The following is a 25,838-nucleotide window of genomic DNA, read 5'->3' on the forward strand; positions in this document are numbered from 1 at the left end:
GAGGTTTGAATAGAAGAAAGAGATTCTGTGGACAGGTGTCTTTTATACACATAACGAGTTGTCATCAGGGACGGACTGACAACTCATGGGGCCCCCTGGCAATAGGGGATCAGGGGGCCCCTGTGTCCTTCCCCAAACTCAAAAGCCTATGAAAAAGGTACAAGGGGCATCTCATGGGGCCCCCTACTGACCCCGGGCCCTCGGGCAGTGCCCGAGTTTCCAAACGGTCAGTCCGCCCCTGGTTGTCGTTAGATTGAGAGTCCTTAAATTGACAGGACTAATCTGTGTACCACATGAGCACATAGCCAGTCTGTGGGAGCCAGAATCATTGTTGCTTGGTAGGGGATCAAATACTTATTTTACTCACTGAACTGCAACTCAAATTTATAACATTTGTATCGTGTTCTTTTCTGGATTTTTGGTTGATATTCTGTCTCTACCATTTAAAATACACCTATGATCTGCAGGGGATGAAATACTTTTTTCTCCACAATATATATATATTATTTTCATTGGAGTAAGGCAGTGTTTCTCAATTCCAGTCCTCATGGACCCCCAACAGGTCATGTTTTCAGGATTTCCATTATTTTGCACAGGTGATTCGATCAGTTTCACTGTCTTAGTAATTACCACAGCTGTTTCATCTGAGGGAAATCCTGAAAACATGACCTGTTGGGGGTCCATGAGGACTGGAGTTGAGAAACACTGGAGTAAGGGAAGGCTAGAGACAGTGTCAGATTTTTCATATTGTGCTTTCTGTGGAGCTGTTGCAGGTTTTCCTTCACTTCTTGTCCTCTGAAGCAGTTGTCACCATGACAGGAAGTGAGGGGAAATTTCTTTAATGGAGCCCTGGAAAGCCGTAAAAGCTCAATGGGTTTCTATGCAGGGCCGGTGGTACCACTAGGCAAACTAGGCAACTGCCTAGGACCCAGCCACAGCCAGGGCTGCTGAGAGGGCAGTACAGCCAGCCCTGCTGTAACATTGATTATATTTTCCCTGGGCCCTATCACTTCACCAGAGGGGCCCAGGAGGTGAGGAGCAGAGAAGGACATTTATTTTTTATTTTGGGCGCAGGCGGCTAAAGCCACGCTGCATTTTGCAATGCTAATCAGTGGCGGCCGGACGGTTGCAGCCTTTCACTGGCGGAGTGATTATCCCTTCCTCCACTGAGGAGGGAAGAAGGGGAGGCTGTAGGCCGGCGGTGGGAGGCGAAGTGACAGGTGGCCGAGGGCACAGGCAGCAATGGGAGCCAGGTGCACAGGCAGCGATGGGAGCCAGGTGCACAGGCAGCGATGGGAGCCAGGTACACGGGCAGCAATGGGAGCCAGGTACACAGGCAGCGATGGGAGTCATCTGCACAGGCAGCGTTGGGGGCCAGGTACACAGGCAGCGATGGGAGCCAGGTGCACGGGCAGCGATGGGAGCCAGGTACACGGGCAGTGATGGGAGCCAGGTGCACAGGCAGCGATGGGAGCCAGGTGCACATGCAGCGATGGGAGCCAGGTGCACGGGCAGCGATGGGAGCCAGGTACACGGGCAGCGATGGGAGCCAGGTACACAGGCAGCGATGGGAGCCAGGTGCACGGGCAGCGATGGGAGCCAGGTGCACGGGCAGCGATGGGAGCCAGGTGCATGGGCAGCGATGGGAGCCAGGTACACGGGCAGCGATGAGAGCCAGGTACACGGGCAGCGATGGGAGCCAGGTGCACATGCAGCAATGGGAGCCAGGTGCACATGCAGCAATGGGAGCCAGGTGCACGGGCAGCGATGGGAGCCAGGTGCACGGGCAGCGATGGGAGCCAGGTACATGGGCAGTGTTGGGAGCCAGGTGCACAGGCAGCGATGGGAGCCAGGTGCACAGGCAGCGATGGGAGCCAGGTGCACAGGCAGTGATGGGAGCCAGGTGCACAGGCAGTGATGGGAGCCAGGTGCACAGGCAGTGATGGGAGCCAGGTACACAGGCAAGCTCACGATTTCTGTTTTCTGAGGCACAGACAGACATACAGAACCTTCTATACTGAGTGACATCATCATGATAAGGATGACCATGACATAAGCACAGTGAGATGCTTCCTCTTAGTTCTTACACTTGTGTTTGAGGGACATTAAAAATGTGCAACTGAGCCACACTTTTACCATCCCCATTATACTGCAAAGGCACTGTCACCATAGTATGGCAATAGTGGCGGGGTGTCGTGTAAAACTCCTTGCTGCCTTACTACGGTGGCAGTGCCTTTGCAGCATAATGGGGAGTGGTCGGGGGACGGTAAAAGTGTGACTCAGTCGCCCATTTTTAATGTCCCTCAAACACAAGTGTAATAAACTAACAGGACGCATCTCCTTGAGGGTGTGTAAATCTGACTGTCAGGGGGAAATGTTCCCATAGCTGTGCAGCCACCAGATTGCTTCCACCCCCCCATGTGCCCTGCCGTGCTTCCCAGGCTCTGCGCTCCCATCAGCGGACCTGGGACCTGCATGGCCAGTAGAAGGGAGGGAGAGCAGCGAACACCTGCTTACCGATCTCCCCTTCCTGTTATTGACCCAGAAGCAACATGTAAAACATCACTTCCGGGTCCTGGTGTCACTGTCCCCAGACAGGATTGGATGATGATAACTGGAGACCAAGCCAAAGAGGTGTCATGCAAGCCGTGCTGCGCGCACCATCACTTCCTCCCTTCCAGGTCCCCAGTCAGTCTCCACATTGGCAAGGAGGTGAGAAGCATCCCTGCACAAGGTCAAAATTTTAAAGGTTTTTTTTTTTTGGGGGGGGAGGTGTAAGTAGCTGGTCTTGCCTAGGGCACAAAAGAGTCTAGAACCTGCCCTGGTTCTAGGCATTGGTGTCAGGATGATACCAGGAAAAGGCTTAGTGATTCCCTCCAGAGCTTGCAGCCCAGGACCTAATCCGTGAGAAATACCCGGCGTTATAAAATATTCATTGAATGTCACACACATGGCAGACTGGATGCTTTTTCCCCGTATTTTCTCTAATAGATTAATTCCTATGATCACGTCAGCTCCATCTAGTGTCCAAAATGAGGTATAGTTTTCTAAAATACTTCATACCCCCATATTGGTCACTAGATGGCGCTGCTGATCATAGAGATTCATCTATTGCAGAAAATACAGGAAAAATTCATTCCAGCATGAATGTGTGTGACCTTCGTCCAAAGAAGTAGACCACGAAGTCTCATTTTTCATACTGCCTGACAGTAGACTCGTGTTGTTCACCGGAACCAATTACATTACAGCTTATTTTTTTCAGTGCATGACAAAGAACCTTTTTGTTGCAAACAGTTCTCCTCTGTCCGGTGTTCTGACACAATACCAAATAATAGACATGTGGGATTTGTATCATTTTTAAATGTTTTTCGGCTGAAAATTTAATTTTTGGAGATTCGGATGTATACAAATCTGATGGATGCAAAAAACAAATGGCAAAGAATCCACATAAAAGTTATAACAAAATTAACAACTGCATTCGTTTTGTTCGGATGACGTCACATGATGCGATAGTAGTTTGAGGTTATGGGAAAATTAATTCAAATTTCAAATTTGTTTAATATTTCGGATTCGGATAACGAATGGATCCAAGTTTTGTTCCATCCATTAACATCCTTGGCGGTCTGATTATGTCCATATTTCTGTGCTCAAAGCGGTACATTTTTTTGAATGGAAATATGTAGTTTTTTATTGTAGGCTGTAATTTTTAGGAATAACTCACTGAAATCTGTCCGAACAAGAGTCTAGTAAACATCCCGGGGAGGATAAAATTTGAAACACGAAATCATAAATTATAATATAATAAATAATCATAAAAAATAATAATATAATAATAATAAATGTAATTCAATAATATAATCAAACCAAAAACACTGAAATGTGAAATAGAGCGCCAAGTTCGCCCATCACTGAGCTCAGTCGCAGAATCGTTTTCAGTGTCTGATGAGGAATTTCCCCCACGAATCATTATCACTCAATTCTGCAAGTGGTTCTGATTTACTATCGCTGTTCTCTAGCCGGTCTAAAACCGCGTCTGACCTAAAGGGACGCTTTTTGGACGCCATGGACGTTTCTCAGTTTCCAGGCAGAAAGAACAGTAATAATGCAGGCAGGGCGCCGGACAAAGCACTCGGGACAAAATGTATGTGAAATGGTTTGATACAGGAATGTTATATTATGTGATTTTAGTGTATTTAGTGAATGTCACTTTTTGTCATTTTCAAATTTCCCGCCAGTTCCGTCCCCCGTACATCCCGACGTCGCAGGGAACGGAACCCGGAAGACGGATGCCGGCATCGGCCAGAGGACATTGCTGGGGACACTGCAGGGGGGACATCGCGGGAGCGCAGGACAAGGTAAGTGAAGAGGGGATCCCGGAGCAACGCTGCAGTGTATTCCCGAGTGTAACTCGGGGTTACCGCTTGTGGTGCTGAAACTTTACCCCGAGCTACACTCGGGAATACCGCCAGGGGGTTTAATTCTGATGCACATGACACCATTCGGTATTGTCCAATCAGCTCATGCCACTACTCTTGGTGGGTTGGACTAGCGTCCAAAAATATTGAATCCTTTCGATTCGATAATATATCGAATATATAGCAATCTTCCGGGTGCAAAATATTCGGACCAACGAATATACGAAACGAATGCCAAAGATATGAAACAAATTCCAAAAACCGAATCTGGTTGACATAACATATATATAACGAAACGAAATTCTTCAAAGAACGGATGCATCCGAAACGAAATGAAAGGCAAATTTCAAGCATGCACATGTCTACCAGATAATCATAACATATTGATTTCACCTGTTTGTCTGCTTGGCTTCACTGAGGGGTTTCCTGGCTTCACTGAGGGGTTTCCTGGCTTCACTCAGGGGTTTCCTGGATCCAAACAAGTGTCCCCATTTCCTGATCGGACTGCCCTGAATGTTCTCTTTTGCTGCCTCTTGTCCGCTGGGCTGAGAGTCCTTTTGGGAGCTCCGGCTCTCCTTCTCCTTCCCTTGTTTAAGTTCATTGAGTACTGACTCAGGAGGGCTTCCCATCCAGGACTTTTTCTCTTCCTTATGACTGTCCTCAACTGTGTCTTTCTTTGGTGGCTTCTCCTCTGCCATTCCTTCCACAGCAGGACAGGCCTCAGCTCCTTCAACAACTCCCTCTCTGGGTGGTGGTACTTTTTTAGGAGTTCCGCCATTTCCCGGTCTTCGCCTGTCCTGGCGTGTGAACCTGGTAGTGTCGGAGGAGTTCTCGATGTAGACTTGAGAGCTCTGCATCAGTTGGTACCACCACCCAGCTTGTTTGTCTCTTTTTATCTCCACAGCGTTCTCCTTCTTTTGCTCTTCACCAACTTCTACACAGGCAGCTCCTTCTCCTGTGGGCCTCTCAGTATCAGAGGACTCTAAGGATGTCTTCTCAAGGCTTTTCTTCTCCTGGCTCCCCTGCTCTTCCTCATCTCGGCTTCTCATCAGCTGAAGGGTGGAGTGCACAGACTGGAGCAGGTCCTGCTTCACACGGAGCATTTCCTTCTTCTGCTGCTGCTCTCTGCTCATCAGGACAAGGTGGTGTTCAAATAGAAGGTCCAGGTCAAAGGGTAAAAGAGAAAGAGGCTGCAGGAGGAGCAGGAGCTCTTCAAACAGAGGCTGGCAAACACCATGAGACACCGACAAGAAGCCAACCGGGTCATAATGGGCCCAGATAATGTCTGCGAAGAAAGAGACAGATACTCACTTTAAATCTGACATTTCGTAATATGGAAGTGTAGGAGAGGAAAGGAATGAACAAAAGAAGGAAAGTATGGAGAATGGATTGGGGGAAGGGAGGAAGCAATTAAGGAAAAAACATGCAAATGAGGGGAAGGAAGGAAGGAAGGAAGGAAGGAAGGAAGGAAAGAAAGAAAGAGAAAGAAAAAAAGAAAGAAAGAAAGAAAGAAAGAAAGAAAGAAAGAAAGAAAGAAAAAAAGAAAAATAAAGAAGATATGAAGGAAAGGAGGGAGGGAGGGAAAGAAATAAGAAAGGGGAAAGAGGGACAGAAGAAAAGAAAAAAAATAGTGCGAGAAGTTATGAATGAAGGTAGGGAGAGGAAGAAATGGAGGTAGAAAGGAAAGGAGAGCAGAAAGGAAGGAAGAGCATAAAAAAAGTGAGGAGAGAGGAAATGAAAGAAGGAAGAAAGGAAGGAAGGGGGAAAAAAGAAGGAAGGAAGGGGAGGAAGAGAGGGATGGAGGGAAGGAAACAAGGAAGGAAGAGAGTGAGGGAAAGAAAGAAGGTAGGAAGACAAAGAAGGGAGGGAAGGAAGGAAGAAAATGAGAGAAGAAAGGAAGTAGGAAGGAAGAATAGGAGAGAAGGAAGGAAGGAAGTGAAGAGAAGAGGGAAGTAAAATCTGCAAGAAGGAAGGAAAAGGAAGAAGGGAGGGAATGAAGAAAGGGAGGGAAGGAAGGAAGAGAGAAGCGAGAGAGAAAGAAGCAAGGAAGGTAGTAAGGAAGGGGAGGTAGGAAGGAAGGGAGGGAAAGAAGGAAAGATGTATGTACGTGGAGGGAAGATAAGATGGAAGGAAGAATGGCAAAGAAGTAAGGAAGGAAAAGGAAGAAAGGAGGGAATGAGGAAAGGGAGGGGAGAAATACAGAAGAAAAACAGAGGTAAGGAAGGTAGTAAGGAAGGGGAGGTAGGAAAAAAGGGAGGGAAAGAAGGAAGGATGTAATAGAAGGGAAGATAAGATGGAAGGAAGAGAGGCAAAGAAGGAAGGAAGTAAGGGATGGAGGGAAAGAAGGAAGAAGGGAAGGAATGAGGAAAGGGAGGGAAGGAAGAGCAGAGAGAGAGGTAAGAAAGTAGTAGTAAGGAAGGAAACGAGAGATGGTAAGAAGGAAGGAAGAAAAATGCAGGAAGGATGGAAGAAGGAAGGAGGAAGGAAGAATAGGAGGAAAGGAAGGAAGGGAGGGAGGAAAAAAGTAGGCAGGGAGGGGCAAAGATAGGAAGGTTATTATTATTTGAAAGATAATTTTTCACCTCCATAGTTGTTTTAAATGGTATTTGATTTAGTAAAGGGAAAGGAAACTTCCCCTAACTTGTCCTTGCATTGATGTTTAAAAGGAATTGTTTGTAATACAATCCAAGGGACGTACCTTCATGGTTATGCAGGTGGTTAAACCAAAACTCAACCGACCGAATGCTGAGAGAAAGGAAATCAAAGAAAACTGATCAGTTCACTACGTTCTCAGGGTCACCTCCATGGATTACAATCATTTACAGAAGTTTAATAAAGTATGAATCAGTAAAAATGTTCAAACTTGTGGATGTCCCAGTTCTGCACTTGGAGGCTAAGAATACGCATGCATCATACATACTAGGGGGGTACAACTGGGGGGGTCAATGGTGGAGAAGGATCTGGGGGGGTCAATGGTGGAGAAAGATCTGGGGGGGTCAATGGTGGAGAAGGATCTGGGAGTTCTGGTAGATCACAAGCTTAATAATAGCATGCAATGCCAAGCTGCGGGTTCTAAAGCGAGCAAAATCATCTCTTGTATTAGGAGAGGTATAGACTCCAGAGAAAGAGATATCATTTCCCCCCTTTCCCCCCCCCCCCCCCGGTACAAATCATTAGTAATGCCTCATCTGGAATATGCAGTTCAGTTTTAGGCTCCAATTCACAAAAAGAACATTGGGGAACTGGAGAAAGTACAGAGAAGGGCAACCAAACTGATACGAGGCATGGAGGAGCTCAGCTATGAGGAAAGATTAGAGGAACTGAATGTATTCTTTACTGAGAAGAGGAGATTAAGGGGGGATATGATCTCCATGTATAATACATAAGGGGGGATATGATCTCCATGTATAATACATAAGGGGGGGATATGATCTCCATGTATAATACATAAGGGGGGATATGATCTCCATGTATAATACATAAGGGGGGGATATGATCTCCATGTATAATACATAAGGGGGGATATGATCTCCATGTATAATACATAAGGGGGGGATATGATCTCCATGTATAATACATAAGGGAGGATATGATCTCCATGTATAATACATAAGGGGGGATATGATCTCCATGTATAATACATAAGGGGGGGATATGATCTCCATGTATAATACATAAGGGAGGATATGATCTCCATGTATAATACATAAGGGGGTATATGATCTCCATGTATAATACATAAGGGGGGATATGATCTCCATGTATAATACATAAGGGGGGATATGATCTCCATGTATAATACATAAGGGGGGATATGATCTCCATGTATAATACATAATGGGGGTTATGATCTCCATGTATAATACATAAGGGGGGATATGATCTCCATGTATAATACATAATGGGGGTTATGATCTCCATGTATAATACATAAGGGGGGATATGATCTCCATGTATAATACATAAGGGGGGGATATGATCTCCATGTATAATACATAAGGGGGGATATGATCTCCATGTATAATACATAATGGGGGTTATGATCTCCATGTATAATACATAAGGGGGGATATGATCTCCATGTATAATACATAAGGGGGATATGATCTCCATGTATAATACATAAGGGGAGGATATGATCTCCATGTATAATACATAAGGGGGGATATGATCTCCATGTATAATACATAAGGGGGATATGATCACCATGTATAATACATAAGGGGGGGATATGATCTCCATGTATAATACATAAGGGGGATATGATCTCCATGTATAATACATAAGGGGGGATATGATCTCCATGTATAATACATAAGGGGGATATGATCTCCATGTATAATACATAATGGGGGATATGATCTCCATGTATAATACATAAGAGGGATATGATCTCCATGTATAATACATAAGGGGGATATGATCTCCATGTATAATACATAAGGGGGATATGATCTCCATGTATAATACATAAGAGGGATATGATCTCCATGTATAATACATAAGGGGGATATGATCTCCATGTATAATACATAAGGGGGGGATATGATCTCCATGTATAATACATAAGGGGGGATATGATCTCCATGTATAATACATAAGGGGGGATATGATCTCCATGTATAATACATAAGGGGGGATATGATCTCCATGTATAATACATAAGGGGGGGATATGATCTCCATGTATAATACATAAGGGGGGATATGATCTCCATGTATAATACATAAGGGGGGGATATGATCCCCATGTATAATACATAAGGGGGGATATGATCTCCATGTATAATACATAAGGGGGGATATGATCTCCATGTATAATACATAAGGGGGGATATGATCTCCATGTATAATACATAAGGGGGGGGGATATGATCTCCATGTATAATACATAAGGGGGGGATATGATCTCCATGTATAATACATAAGGGGGGATATGATCTCCATGTATAATACATAAGGGGGGATATGATCTCCATGTATAATACATAAGGGGGGATATGATCTCCATGTATAATACATAAGGGGGGGGTATGATCTCCATGTATAATACATAAGGGGGGGATATGATCTCCATGTATAATACATAAGGGGGGATATGATCACCATGTATAATACATAAGGGGGATATGATCTCCATGTATAATACATAAGGGGGGATATGATCACCATGTATAATACATAAGGGGGGATATGATCTCCATGTATAATACATAAGGGGGGGATATGATCTCCATGTATAATACATAAGGGGGGGATATGATCTCCATGTATAATACATAAGGGGGATATGATCTCCATGTATAATACATAAGGGGGGATATGATCTCCATGTATAATATATAAGGGGGATATGATCTCCATGTATAATACATAAGGGGGGATATGATCACCATGTATAATACATAAGGGGGGATATGATCTCCATGTATAATACATAAGGGGGGGATATGATCTCCATGTATAATACATAAGGGGGATATGATCTCCATGTATAATACATAAGGGGGGATATGATCTCCATGTATAATATATAAGGGGGATATGATCTCCATGTATAATACATAAGGGGGGGGATATGATCTCCATGTATAATACATAAGGGGGGATATGATCTCCATGTATAATACATAAGGGGGGATATGATCTCCATGTATAATACATAAGGGGGATATGATCTCCATGTATAATACATAAGGGGGGATATGATCTCCATGTATAATACATAAGGGGGGATATGATCTCCATGTATAATACATAAGGGAGGATATGATCACCATGTATAATACATAAGGGGGGATATGATCTCCATGTATAATACATAAGGGAGGATATGATCACCATGTATAATACATAAGGGGGGATATGATCTCCATGTATAATACATAAGGGGGGATATGATCTCCATGTATAATACATAAGGGGGGGGATATGATCATCATGTATAATACATAAGGGGGGATATGATCTCCATGTATAATACATAAGGGGGGATATGATCACCATGTATAATACATAAGGGGGGAAGATTTCCATGTATAATACATAAGGGGGGATATGATCTCCATGTATAATACATAAGGGGGGATATGATCTCCATGTATAATACATAAGGGGGGATATGATCTCCATGTATAATACATAAGGGGGGATATGATCTCCAGGTATAATACATAAGGGGGGGATATGATCTCCATGTATAAATACATCAGTGGTTCATATAGTGAACTCGGTGTAGTTATTCCCCCTGAGGTCATCACAGAGGACAAGGGGGCACACTTTACGTCTGGAGGAAAAGAAATGTAATCTCCAAACACGGAAAGGTTTCTTCACAGTAAGAGCTGTGAGAATGTGGAATAGACTCCCTCAAGAGTTGGTTGTGGCCAGCTCAGTGGATTGCTGTAGGAAAGTCCTGGATTTTTTCTTGGATACACAGAATATAACTGGATATAACATTTATAGGGAAAGTTGATCCAGGGAATATCCGATTGCCTCTCGGGGGATCAGGAAGGAATATTTTCCCTGCAGGAGCAAATTGGATCGTGCTTTGCTGGTTTTTTTGCCTTCCTCTGGATCAACTGTGGGTGTGGGATTATAACGTTTTATGTTATTTTTTTATTTATTTCTATGGTTGAACTGGATGGACTTTTGTCTTTTTTCAGCCAGACTAACTATATAACTATGTAACGGGTTGAAGTGAAATCAACACTAAAAGACTTACTTAAGAAGGCCGAAGATGAAGGCATTGAACCGCAGGCTGTGATTGGACAGCTCAGAAAACTGGTTAACCTTTTGGCACAAGGTGTGCAGCAGTTTGGTGGAAGGACCTGGGAAAAAGCAAAACATGTTTAGGTGATGACACATTAGCCGATGTCGGAAATAATAAAAATATTTTTGATATATTGTAAACATCCAGGGGGGGGGGGGGTGCCCGTGTAATTTACACATAGGGGTCTATTTATAAGACACTCATTGGATGAATGTCACGCACCTCTGTGCAGGTTTTGCAGATTTGTGTAATTGATGAATTCCTACGATTTTGCCCACTAGATGGCGCTGACAATCATGAGAAATAATCTGTTCGTAAAACTACAGCCAAAATGTGCGCGTGACGCATGTACATCCAACAAATGGTTTATAACAAGACCCCATAAACTATTCTTTTTAGTTTTGGATAAAGAAGGGAAATGTTAAACCCTGTCAGTTTATGTATTTATCTATTTTTCTATTCTGTGTTTCTTTGGGGAGACATCCCCTCACTTCCTGTCCTGGAGAGGCAACAGGAAATGAAATAAAATCACTCCAAAGTCAGGGGGGAAATCCTCTCTTAAAGGCAAGGAGAATATTTGGCGCACTCCGAGATGGAGAAAGGTGGTAGATGTGGCCACTGGCGTCCCGAGGCAGGTGCGGGGGCTGTGCGCCGCACCGGGTGACACCTACCGCACGGGGTGACACCGAACCTGCACCACGAAAAGGTAAGTTGTAAATCCCCGCAGGATGGATGGGATCTGTGGATTGGGGAGCATAATGGATCGAAGTCCGATCCATTATGCTCAATCCGCAGATCCGATCCATTCTGCGGGGGTCATCGGCATGCAACCTATACGGGGTGACACCAGACCCTCTCCACGAAAAGGTAAGTTGTAAAGAAAGCCGACGATCCCCGCAGGATGGATCGGATCTGCAGATTGGGGAGCATAATGGATCGGACTCCGATCCATTATCTCAATCTGAAGATCCGTTCCATTCTGCGGGGATCATCGGAGGGGGTGTCACCAAGTGTTACCGCACCAGGTGACACCCACCCCAGGGACACTCCTGGATGTGGCATACAATAGTATAGTAAGCATATAATCAATGGTGATGGAATTAGGGAAAATAAATCATGAATAATATACTGTAATAACTATACAAATAAAAGGTCCTTAGAAAGAGTCCTATACAGGGGCGGACTGACCATTCAAGCACTCGAGCACTGTCCGAGGGCCCAGGGTCAGTAGGGGGCCCCTTTTATAGGCTTTTTTGGGTGTGCCTTGAGTGTGGGCAAGGACACAGGGGCCCCATGATCCCCTATTGCCCAGGGGCCCCATGAGTTGTCAGTCCACTTTTGGTCCTATAGGTAATTCTGATGCACCATGGAATGGAGGCAGCCAGCCAATAGTGAGCTAGAGAGGCCCTGTTGAAGATCAGGAAGAGGCAGCGCCTTCTAAGTGCAGTATAAAAGCTTTTTAACCACTTCCAGTCCAGACACTTTCACCCCCTTCCAGTCCGGACACTTTCCCCCCCTTCCAGTCCGGACACTTTCCCCCCTTCCAGTCCGGACACTTTCCCCCCTTCCAGTCCGGACACTTTCACCCCCCTTCCTGTCCGGACACTTTCACCCCCTTCAAGTCCGGACACTTTCTCCCCCTTCCAGTCCGGACGCTTTCCCCCCCTTCCAGTCCGGACGCTTTCCCCCCCTTCCAGTCCGGACACTTTCACCCCCTTCCTGTCTGGACACTTTCCCCCCCTTCCAGCCCGGACACTTTCACCCCCTTCCTGTCCGGACACTTCCCCCCTTCCAGTCCGGACACTTTCACCCCCTTCCAGTCCGGACACTTTCACCCCCTTCCAGTCCGGACACTTCCCCCCCTTCCAGTCCGGACACTTTCACCCCCTTCCAGTCCGGACACTTTCACCCCCTTCCAGTCCGGACACTTCCCCCCCTTCCAGTCCGGACACTTCCCCCCCTTCCAGTCCGGACACTTTTTCCCCTCTTCCTGTCCGGACACTTCCCCCCCTTCCAGTCCGGACACTTTCCCCCCCTTCCAGTCCGGACACTTTCCCCCCCTTCCAGTCCGGACACTTTCACCCCCTTCCAGTCCGGACACTTTCCCCCCCTTCCAGTCCGGACACTTTCACCCCCTTCCAGTCCGGACACTTTCCCCCCCTTCCAGTCCGGACACTTTCACCCCCTTCCAGTCCGAACACTTTCCCCCCCTTCCAGTCCGGACACTTTCCCCCCCTTCCAGTCCGGACACTTTCACCCCCTTCCTGTCCAGACACTTTCACCCCCTTTCAGTCCGGACACTTTCCCCCCCTTCCAGTCCGGACACTTCCCCCCCCCCTTCCAGTCCGGACACTTTCACCCCCTTCCAGTCCGAACACTTTCACCCCCTTCCAGTCCGGACACTTTCCCCCCTTCCAGTCCGGACACTTTCACCCCCTTCCAGTCCGGACACTTTCCCCCCCTTCCAGTCCGGACACTTCCCCCCCTTCCTGTCCAGGCCAGTTTTCAGCTTTCAGCGCTGTCACACTTTAAATGACAATTGCGCGGTCATGCAACACTGTACCCATATGAATTTTTTAGCATTTTTTTGAGACAGATAAAGCTTTATTTTGGTGGTATTTATTCACCACTGGGATTCTTTTTTTTTGCTATATGAATGAAAAAGTCCAAAAATTTAGAAAAAAAGTGGTTTTTTATAAAATGTTGCAAATAAATAATCTTTCTTCATAAATCTTGGCTAAAATTTATTCAGTTATCGTTTTTAGTAAAACAAAAATAACCCAAATTAGTTTATTACTAAAAATTATAATTAAATTTTTTTTTTTTTAACATTTTTATTTTATTTTTTTATATTATTATTATTATTTATGTTTTTTTTTAACATACTGTCACCCTAGCAGTACAGTGTCACCATAGTGACACTGTACTACTTGTGGGGGGTGATGAATATTTTCTTTTTCTTTTTTTTTTACACCGATTGCTTTTACACCCATAAAGGCTGTAAACGCAATCGTTTCTCCTTCTTACTTGGCTGCATCCCTGCAGCCATTGAGAAATACTGTGTGAGCTGTGATTGGTCACAGCTTGTCACATGGTACAAAACTGTTGTGAATAGCCCTGTACCATGTGATCTCTGTGGTCATTCACAGATTTCACAGGTAGTAAGCAATGATGTCACAAGTGACATCTTGCTTACACCTATTCATGTGATCACTGATTGGCCAATCAGCGATCACATGATCAGGACCTCACACAGAGGTCCCATACAGTGATCGGACACAGCGGGCACTGGTTCACGGTGCTGCGTGCTCCCAGGGAGCTTGCACAGTCCAAAATGGCGGGCGCTGTTTATGAACGGCAACCCGTCCCTGCACTGCCCCCGTCCGGCCGTTTATATACATGGGCTGGACAGGAAGTGGTTAATGAATAAAAAGTAGATAATACAGGCCACTCACAAAGCATAAGTAGGTTTGCGCTTGTGGTCACCGGCATCTGGCGGTGGTGCTGGTGGCTTCCAGCACGTCCTCCTACTAAACGACCCACGGCAATGATAGCCCTCTTTCCGTGGGTCGTTTACTCCTCAAACTGTGTCTGTCTGTAGGAGGATTCCCCTTGCTGAGAGTATAAATGCCCTACATCAAGATGGCGTCCTTAGGGTACGATGAGGGAGCATACATGCTCTGAATGCGTGCCAACCCCCGCTATCACGTGACCGGAAGTGATGTCTCAGCTGAGGGAATCCTGGAACTAGGAGGACGTGCTGGAAGCCACCAAATCCCGGTGACCACCATCCATCCAGAGTGGAACGTACCGGCGGAATGACGTCACCGGAAAAGGCAGAGGGCTAGATGTGGGACACAGAGAACACAGGCTACTCGCTCGGAGCCTCTAGCTCCTTCTACAGGCCTCTTCCGGTAATGTCATTTCTGCCGGTATGTTCCATGCTGGTCAGCGCGGACTCTTCCTGGTCCAGACGGCGTTTGACCGGCTCAGCTGCATCTCTATGGTGTCCGGGGATTTTCTGACCAGCTCACACAGATTCACACTGTTCCAGCTCACACCCATGGCACCCTAGGTGAATGACCGGCGGTACCTGCAGGACATAGAGGAGTGGCTCCATACCCTTCCACAGATGAGATTTTTATGCTCTTGCTTCCTGTGAGTGTATTTAATCCTATGCCATTAAATACGGCATTTACTGCACTTAGATGGCGCCCCCTTTTATCTTCTCTTTTGCCGAGACTCCAGAGCACATTGCTGGATCGAGAGGGGGCTTAGGTGAGTTTTAGGGGGGCCTGCGGTGGATGCTGCACACAGAAGGTTTTTTAACTTATATTGTAAAGCGCTGAGCAAACTGCTGGCACTATATAAATCCTGAATAATAATAATAATACCTTCATGCATAGAATACATGAAGATAAAAAACCTTCAGCCTTTACAACCACTTTAAATGCATAATAATTATAATTATTGTAGCAAGATGCTGTTATAAACATCCCTCCCCCACACACATTACTGGTCCCACCTACAAAACACTCTCATACGCGCTCACTGAAAATTGCGTAAATTAGTGCCACGCCTTGATTACTTAACAATAAAAATGTTTTATATAAAGCAATAATATATATAAAATAAGTATATTACATAATATATTAAATAATATATAATTAATATAGGTGTACCAACATAATACAATGTAAAGCGCTGAGCAAACCGTTGGCGCTATATAAATCCTGTATAATAATAATAATATAAATCCTGTATAATAATAATAATATAAATCCTGTATAATAATAATAATATTACCCAAACAACATCATAAGGAAAAGAAGAAAAAAATTATATTATAGAGAAAAAAATATATATATTCAAAAGTCAAAAATACATTATTATTATTATTATTATTATTATTAATAATTATAATTATTGTAGCAAGATGCTTTTATAAACATCCCTCCCCCACACACATTACTGGCCCCGCCTACAAACACTCTCATACGCGTTCACTGAAAATTGCTTAAATTAGTGCCACGCCTTGGTTAATTAATAATAAAAACTTTTTATATAAAGCAATAATATATATAAAATGAGTATATTACATAATATAATATATAATTAATAGATGTATACCAATATTACCCAAATTACATCATAAGGAAAAAGGAAAAGAACAAATATATTATAGAGAAAAATATATATATATATTCAAAAGTCAAAAATACAGAAAAGCAAAAGAAAAAAATAACCTAAAAAAAAACAAAAAACCCCCAACCGCCTATAAAAATCAGTCAGCTAACACCCAAAATGTGTTAACATATCCACCAATCTCCTGGGTGACTGTAATGCAGGCCATACATGGTTCGAATTCCGAACGATTATTCGTCTGAAAATTGAAAATGTCTTTTGCTCGGTAATCCGATGGTGCCATCAATGATTTGAAAAATCGGCCGACCGAGTCATAACGTTCACCCCATATAACAGGCGAAACTTCTGTTCCTTCCAGGTCACAGCTCACGCTCATATTCTTTTCGGAAAAAGAATCATACGATTTGACCATCATTGAGTCAAAAATATGTCATTTTTCACGAATTTTCATGAATTTTTCAATTTGTCCGATCACCAAAAAGGGGAGGAACCACGAAAATCGGCCAGTGCCATTGACCCCACTAACAGAGCGAAAATCGACCGATTATTCTTGGGTCCGATTTTCGACCCATGTATGGCTGGCCTAAGTAATTATATGTCTAGAAAACAAATGTATCTAGAAGGTTCCACATAATGATCATCTGAAAATCTAATGATCTGCAAGAACATAAATGAAGAAGAACAGGTTCAGCTTACCCAGCTGTGTGGAGGCCTCCACCACTGTCCAGGGTACGTTCCTCCTCTGGCCGATGATGACATCCAGGACCCAGGGCTTGAGGCCGTCACTTAGGATGTCCCGGATCGCTGGACACAGATATTTCAGAATCAGGTGTCCGATGTTGGGGCTGACAGAGCTGTTCCCCAGCTTGGCCTGAACAAGGGAAAAAGGAAAAAAAAAACATTTTTTTATAGTTCAGGTCAACTTTTTTGGGTCAGTTTTATCTCAGATTTATAAACTGTTTTATATCTGTTTTTTAAATACATTTGTGTGTTGGCCGGTGCAGTTCGCTTGTCTGCCGCTAGATGGCACTGTTCCCAGGATAGTATGGTAAAGGAAAAGTTGTAATTGGGTGTTAGACCCCTTTCTGGAAAAATCCCTCCTTATGCAGGCCATAGACGGGTTTTCGGCTGGAAAAAAAAAATCGGCCGGTTTTCGCACCGTTAGTGGGTTAATTGGTCGGCCATTTTTCGGGGTTTTGGCACATTTTTTTTATCGGTAAAGTTGGAAAATTTGCGGCCGATTTTCCCGGCAATGATGGGCAAATTGGCCAATTGTTTTACCGATAAAAAATCTGCGCATGAACCGTGACCTGCAAGAAGTAGAAAAAGAAGTAGAAAAAGAAGTAGAAAAAGAAGTAGAAAAAGAAGTAGAAAAAGAAGAAGAAAAAGAAGAAGAAAAAGAAGAAGAAAAAGAAGAAGAAAAAAAAGAAGAGGAAAAAGAAGAAAAGAAGAATTCCAGTTGGCTATTATATTTTATATGAAAAGTCTTGCGGTTGCAACATTGTATCTATTTGTATCCGAATAGAAACATCTGTATCTGAAATGGATACATTGTTACAACTGCAATACTTTTTCATGTCAAATATAAAAGCAGAGCTCTCTGCAGGGACAGAAGTAAAAATGCCGGCCGTAGATGGGACGAAAATCGGCCGATTTTTTTACCGTTGGTGGTAACGGCGGCCGATCGGACAACCGATTTTTCGTTTGTTTTATAAAAAAATGGCCGGTTTTCGACCCGTCTGTGGCTTGCATTAGTCTAAGTTCACACCTAAGTGTTTTCCGCTGAGGTTTGCAGAAACGCAGAAAGTCCATTTAACATGGATTCCTATGGGCCAGGTTCACGTCTCTGCATTTTCACCCGGTGCGTTTTTTGGAAAGGGTCACGGACTTTTTTAACCCCTTACTGCCGGTGCCTCCCGGCATCAGAAACCCCTTAATCACTTGCCCCCCAGGCACTTATACCCCGTTCCTGCCCAGGCCAATTTTCAGCTTTCAGCGCTGTCTCACTTTGAATGACAATTGCGCGGTCATGCAACACTGTACCCATATGACATTTTTATCTTTTTTTTCTCACAAATAGAGATTCTATTATAAAATTTGGCAAACAGGTAATTTTTCTCCTTCAGTGAGGTGCAATGATGAGGCTGCACTGATAGGCATCACTGATGGGCACTGATAGGCAGCACTGATGTGCCTGATGAGGTGGCACAGATAGGCAGCACTGATGGTGGCACACATAGGCAGCACTGATGGGCACTGATAGGCAGCACTGATGATGCTGTACTGATAGGCAGCACTGATGGGCACTGACAGGCAACACTGATGATGCTGAACTGATATGCAGCAATGACGGACACTGATAGGCAGCACTGCTGGACACTGAGAGGCCGCACTGACTGGGGGCACGGATGGGCAGCACTGATGGGCGACACTGCTGGGCACTGGTGGGTGGCGCTGCTGGGCACTGCTGGGCAAAGGTGGGTGGCACTGTTGGGTACTGGTGGATGGTACTGCTGGGCACTGATGGGCATTGATGGGTCACACTAACTGGCAGCACTGTTGGGCACTGACGGGCTGCACTGACTAGCATCACTGATGGGCAGCACTGATGGGCACTGCTGGGCGACACTACTGGGCACTGGTGGGTGGCACTGCTGGGCAAAGGTGGGTGGCACTGATGGGCACAGGTGGTGGCACTGCTGGGCAAAGGTGGGTGGCACTGTTGGGCAATGCTGGGTACTGCTGGGTGGCACTGCTGGGCACTGATCATCAGTACCCTTATGATCAGTGCTGACCCGCTGGTTATCGGCAGTACCCTCCTCACTCTGTGTCATCACAAAGAAAGTACATCCGATAACCGGCAATTGCATTTCCCGCTGATCTGCTTTTTCATTGGACACAGCTGATCACGTGGTAAAAGGCCGCTGTGATTGGCCTTTTACCACATCATATGATCAGCTGTGTCCGTAGGACACATCGACCACAGAGATTGCCGGGGGCGCGCGTTCTGGGAGGACTTCATACGACACCCTCCCAGAACTGGACAACCGAGCTGTAGCCGTCATTCAGCTATAGCGCGGTTACCAAGCGGTTAAAAGGCGGGGAGGGGTGGGGTTTAGGATCATGTGACCACCGTGATTGGCTGTCATGGCGGTCACATGATCGGAAAGGTCAGGACCTTTCCGTGGGACGCCGACACATGTGCTGAGAGCAACTCACCCCTCCCCCACCCCTCCAAAAAAAAAAATCAAGTTTCTGCTGGTGTTTTAATTGCTTATGAACTCACCCGGTTAGGATGGATGAGCTGCACTCTGCAGGAACACAGTCAGTGGAGCGCTATGACGTCATGACATGTCAGTTGTCAGGCTCATTGGTCCGGCCGGGACATGAAATGATTTGTGGTTTTGTGTGAAATCCATGGAGTGCTCAGGACTCATCAATAGATCCACGGGGGTCATTATACAGAGAGACAACCCGTGTTGTCAGGACGCTGCTCATCGACTCATTTATGTGGTTTATTGACAGGAAATGTCATTGTGCGCTGAATGAAAACCTAATCCGCTTCATGGCTCCAGATCATTAGTGTGTTCTGAAAGCCGATGTTTAATCTGATTATTCCCCCCCCCAACATGCTAATTACATGTTTATATCAAACCTTTCTGTTATTAATACAAATTTTAGGCTCAGTGAAGTAATCACTGGGTCTCTGCGCTTCTCTCTGCAATGCAGGTAGATGATGGCTGATGGGAGGGGCCAGCATAGCTTCCTGAAAACTTCACCACACCCTGCCTTAGTACTCCTCCCCTCAGTCCTGATGCAAGTAGAGGGCTGGCTGTTGGGAGGAGTTATGCAAATAACAAAAGACCTTGATGGGCAGGTGTCAGTCTGGAGGAGTGGGCATTTCTAGGCAGGATGTGTTTGCATGTGGACCGCCCTAGGTGGTCTACATACTGACCCTCTATGATTGGTGGGTCAATATATGATATGGTGACCCTCTATGATTGGTGGGCCAATATATGATATGGTGACCCTCTATGATTTGTGGGTCCATATATGATATGGTGACCCTCTATGATTGGTGGGCCAATATATGATATGGTGACCCTCTATGATTGGTGGGTGTATATATGATATGGTGAACCTCTGATTGGTGGGTCCATATATGATATGGTGAACCTCTATGATTGGTGGGTGTATATATGATATGGTGACCCTCTATGATTGGTGGGTGAATATATGATATGGTGACCCTCTATGATTGGTGGGTGAATATATGATATAGTGACCCTCTATGATTGGTGGGTCCATATATGATATGGTGACCCTCTATGATTGGTGGGTGAATATATGATATGGTGACCCTCTATGATTGGTGGGTGAATATATGATATAGTGACCCTCTATGATTGGTGGGTCCATATATGATATGGTGACCCTCTATGATTGGTGGGTCCATATATGATATGGTGACCCTCTATGATTGGTGGGTCCATATATGATATGGTGACCCTCTATGATTGGTGGGTGTATATATGATATGGTGACCCTCTATAATTGGTGGGCCAATATATGATATGGTGACCCTCTATGATTGGTGGGTCAATATATGATATGGTGACCCTCTATAATTGGTGGGCCAATATATGATATGGTGACCCTCTATGATTGGTGGGTCCATATATGATATGGTGAACCTCTATGATTGGTGGGTCCATATATGATATGGTGAACCTCTATGATTGGTGGGTGTATATATGATATGGTGACCCTCTATGATTGGTGGGTCCATATATGATATGGTGACCCTCTATGATTGGTGGGTCCATATATGATATGGTGAACCTCTATGATTGGTGGGTGTATATATGATATGGTGACCCTCTATGATTGGTGGGCCAATATATGATATGGTGACCCTCTATGATTGGTGGGCCAATATATGATATGGTGACCCTCTATGATTGGTGGGCCAATATATGATATGGTGACCCTCTATGATTGGTGGGCCAATATATGATATGGTGACCCTCTATGATTGGTGGGTGTATATATGATATGGTGACCCTCTATGATTGGTGGACCAATATATGATATGGTGACCCTCTATGATTGGTGGGCCAATATATGATATGGTGACCCTCTATGATTGGTGGGTGTATATATGATATGGTGACCCTCTATGATTGGTGGGTGTATATATGATATGGTGACCCTCTATGATTGGTGGGTGAATATATGATATGGTGACCCTCTATGATTGGTGGGTCCATATATGATATGGTGACCCTCTATGATTGGTGGGTGAATATATGATATGGTGACCCTCTATGATTGGTGGGTCCATATATGATATGGTGACCCTCTATGATTGGTGGGTGTATATATGATATGGTGACCCTCTATGATTGGTGGGTGAATATATGATATGGTGACCCTCTATGATTGGTGGGTCCATATATGATATGGTGACCCTCTATGATATGGTGGGCCAGGGACATTCAGACTGGGGAGGAAAGGGCAAGATGATGATGGACATCCTCCAGTCAGGACACGAGGTGTGGGCATTCCAAGGCAGGCTGTATTTGCAGAGCATTGTATGTAACACTGGCATGGGAAGATGAGTCTCCATGATTGGAAGAACTTAAATCCAATGAATGGAAGGGGCTGGGCCAGGGGCTGTGAGGTTAGTTTGGAATGAGCTAGATGATGCTGGGTGTCCTCCAGCCAGGCTGTATCTGAACTTCAGAGTGTTGTCACTTTACCTTCACTCCGGGGTCTCGGCTTGTGCCAAAATGAGCCACAATCAGATCGACTGCAATATTGACGGCCTTCACCAGCCCTGGGGAGCAAAGAGATGCAAGTCATATCACTGAACTCCGGGATCAGCAGATTCATCCATTCACACCTTCCTACAGGATACCGAATGATCTATATAGAGGAATCAGGACCTCCTTCCTCCTGCCGGTGACCCCTCTAGTGATATAAAGATCTATATAGAGGAATCAGGACCTCCTTCCTCCTGGTGACCCCTCTAGTGATATAAAGATCTATATAGGGGAATCGGGACCTCCTTCCTCCTGCTGGTGACCCCTCTAGTGATATAAAGATCTATATAGAGGAATCAGGACCTCCTTCCTCCTGCCGGTGACCCCTCTAGTGATAGGATCTATATAGAGGAATCAGGACCTCCTTCCTCCTGCCGGTGACCCCTCTAGTGATAGGATCTATATAGAGGAATCAGGACCTCCTTCCTCCTGCCGGTGACCCCTCTAGTGATAGGATCTATATAGAGGAATCAGGACCTCCTTCCTCCTGCCGGTGACCCCTCTAGTGATATAAAGATCTATATAGAGGAATCGGGACCTCCTTCCTCCTGCTGGTGACCCCTCTAGTGATATAAAGATCTATATAGAGGAATCGGGACCTCCTTCCTCCTGCCGGTGACCCCTCTAGTGATATAAAGATCTATATAGAGGAATCGGGACCTCCTTCCTCCTGCTGGTGACCCCTCTAGTGATATAAAGATCTATAGGGGAATCAGGACCTCCTTCCTCCTGCCGGTGACCCCTCTAGTGATAGGATCTATATAGAGGAATCAGGACCTCCTTCCTCCTGCCGGTGACCCCTCTAATGATATAAAGATCTATATAGAGGAATCAGGACCTCCTTCCTCCTGCCGGTGACCCCTCTAGTGATATAAAGATCTATATAGAGGAATCAGGACCTCCTTCCTCCTGCCGGTGACCCCTCTAGTGATATAAAGATCTATATAGAGGGATCAGGACCTCCTTCCTCCTGCCGGTGACCCTCTAGTGATAGGATCTATATAGAGGAATCAGGACCTCCTTCCTCCTGCCGGTGACCCCTCTAGTGATAGGATCTATATAGAGGAATCAGGACCTCCTTCCTCCTGCCGGTGACCCCTCTAGTGATATAAAGATCTATATAGAGGAATCAGGACCTCCTTCCTCCTGCCGGTGACCCCTCTAGTGATATAAAGATCTATATAGAGGAATCAGGACCTCCTTCCTCCTGCCGGTGACCCCTCTAGTGATATAAAGATCTATATAGAGGAATCAGGACCTCCTTCCTCCTGCCGGTGACCCCTCTAGTGATGAACCCCCAGAATAGTATTCACTTCCCCCACTGCCTGACCACACTGTTTGTTCATTTTGTAATGATCTGAAATAAGCCCCTCCCCCCGAGATCATTTTCCTCCCTAGTTCCAGGCAGCACTGCGCCCATATATGGGTTGTCGATGATTATTTCTGGATTTATTCGTGACAACAATGTTGCAGTTGATTTGGGCAGAAAGCAAAATTAGTTTCATTTCAGATCCATTCGTTAAATTACTAATTTTGTTTCATTTATTCATTTTTTTACTGGATTAAAATTTTTCCAACGGATTCAAAGTATTCAAATCAAACTCAAATATTGATCTGAATCCATTGTGAAGAATAGCTGTTTCTATTCAAAATTCAAATTTCTGAAGACTGTTATAACCATTTTATTCTATTCTTTTATTTTCCGTTCTATTCTTTTCTGTTTTACTCTATTTTGTTTTATTCTATTCTATTCTTTTATTCTATTCAGAAGACAGCTATATTCTTTATATTCAATTATTTTCTAATCTATTCATTTTTTTTCTATTCTTATTCTTTTCTATTTCTTTATTTTCTATTCTATTTTATTATAGTCTTTTATATTCTATTATTTTCTATTCTGTTTTATTCTATTCTTTTCAAAATTTGAATATTGGAAGAAGGCTATATTCTTTTGAGTTTATTCTATTCCATTTTTTCTATTCTATCCTTTTATTTTCTGTTCTATAGTTTTCTATTCTATTCTGTTTTAGTCCTTTATTTTCTATGCTATTCTGTTTTATTATATTCTATTCTTTTAATAATTCAAATTTCGGAAGACGGCGGTTTTCTTTCTATTCCATTATGTTCTAATCTATTCAATTTTTTTATATTCTATTCTGTTATAGTCCTTTATTTTCTATTCCATTCTATTCTATTTTACTCTATTCTTTTATATTCTATTCATTTCAAAATCTGAATTTTGGAAGGCAGCAATAACACTAATACACGTAGTCTTTGCAGGAAATGAACAATAGTCGGCAATATGTTTATATTTTGAATTTGTTTTCAAATTCAGTTTTGTTTTTTAATTCGATTCGATTCAATTTTGGATGAAATTACGATTCGTCATTACGAATTTGTTTAAATTCGTTACTATTGTAATTCGGAAGTTTGGATTCATGCAAATCTCCGAATAATGGAAATTTTGTTCCGAAATTTTGATTTGGAGACATTTGGATCTTGCACACGTCTAGCTGCAGTCTCCTTTGTCATCATACAAGCGGTCCTCCTCCATCGAATATTACTGAACGACTCACCTCTCTTCTGTAGGAGATCGATGGAGACAGATTCGGCGCTGCCATCGGGAGACAGACAAAACTCAGCCGGGGGGCGCTCCGTGACGGAAAAATAATCGGGGAAAAAGTCGCTGGAGCTGAGAGAGGACGGCTTTCCTGTGGAGAGGAATCAATAATTGGATATATAGGAATGAAACATCAGCAGATGAAGGTCATCAGGATGACATGAAGAGTCCCAGAACCAGCGGCGGACTGACCATTCAAGCACTCGGGCACTGCCCGAGGGCCCAGGGTCAGTAGGGGGCCCCATGAAATGCCCCTGGTACCTTTTTATAGGCTTTTTTTGAGTGTGGGCAAGGCCACAGGGGCCCCATGATCCCCTATTGCCCGGGGGCCCCATGAGTTGTCAGTCCGCCCCAGGGGTGGACTGACAACCCATGGGGCCCCCGGGCAATAGGGGATCATGGGGCCCCTGTGTCCTCGCCCACACTCAAAAAAGTCTATGAAAGGTACCAGGGGCATCTCATGGGGCCCCCTACTGACCCCGGGCCCTTGGGCAGTGCCAGAGTTCCCAAATGGTCAGTCCACCCCTGTTCCACCCCTGCCCAGAACCCAACAGTCAGTGCAAGTTATCTACCCGAATTAAACATCTTCACATTCTATAGCAAACATTAATACGACTCTCTTGTATGTCACTATAGATGAGACCGTTTGTAAAAACCCCTCATGATCCGTGTTGTCACCTCACTCTCTGACCTCCGGGCAGAATAATGGAGGCCGTACAAAACAATGGTCAGGAAATGGGATTCCCTGCCAACCATCAAACATTTGTGGTGTAATTAACCACTTCCAGTCCGGACACTTTCCCTCCCTTCCAGTCCGGACACTTTCCCTCCCTTCCAGTCCGGACACTTCCCCCCCTTCCTTTCGGACGCTTTCACCCCCTTCCAGTCCGGACGCTTTCACCCCCTTCCAGTCCGGACACTTTCACCCCCTTCCAGTCTGGACACTTTCACCCCCTTCCAGTCTGGACACTTTCACCCCCTTCCTGTCCGGTCACTTTCCCCCCCTTCCTGTCCGGTCACTTTCCCCCCCTTCCAGTCCAGACACTTTCCCCCCCTTCCAGTCCG

At 44.8% G+C, this 25,838-nt stretch overlaps 1 protein-coding gene across 6 annotated transcripts in view; it reads right to left on the minus strand.

The window, feature by feature from the left end:
• The window catches only part of RUSC2 (RUN and SH3 domain containing 2), a 109,422-nt gene that overhangs the window by 17,054 nt on the left and 66,530 nt on the right, over positions 1 to 25,838 (minus strand). For all 6 annotated transcript variants that reach the window (XR_016306311.1, XR_016306312.1, XM_089653335.1 and 3 more), the window contains 6 exons: positions 24,730 to 24,864; positions 22,091 to 22,167; positions 17,025 to 17,199; positions 11,136 to 11,241; positions 7,114 to 7,160; positions 4,809 to 5,700 (listed from right to left, as the gene is read on the minus strand). Coding sequence is in view for 4 of the 6 variants with exons in the window: in XM_089653335.1 (XP_089509461.1) it covers positions 4,809 to 5,700; positions 7,114 to 7,160; positions 11,136 to 11,241; positions 17,025 to 17,199; positions 22,091 to 22,167; positions 24,730 to 24,864 (1,432 nt within the window). In the remaining 2 variants the exon portion in view is untranslated. The remainder of the gene's footprint in view (positions 1 to 4,808; positions 5,701 to 7,113; positions 7,161 to 11,135; positions 11,242 to 17,024; positions 17,200 to 22,090; positions 22,168 to 24,729; positions 24,865 to 25,838) is intronic.

This window comes from Staurois parvus, unplaced genomic scaffold, assembly GCF_062004578.1.
Source record: "Staurois parvus isolate SC_StPar_1 unplaced genomic scaffold, SC_StPar_1.0 ptg000706l, whole genome shotgun sequence".
NCBI lineage: Eukaryota > Metazoa > Chordata > Amphibia > Anura > Ranidae > Staurois > Staurois parvus.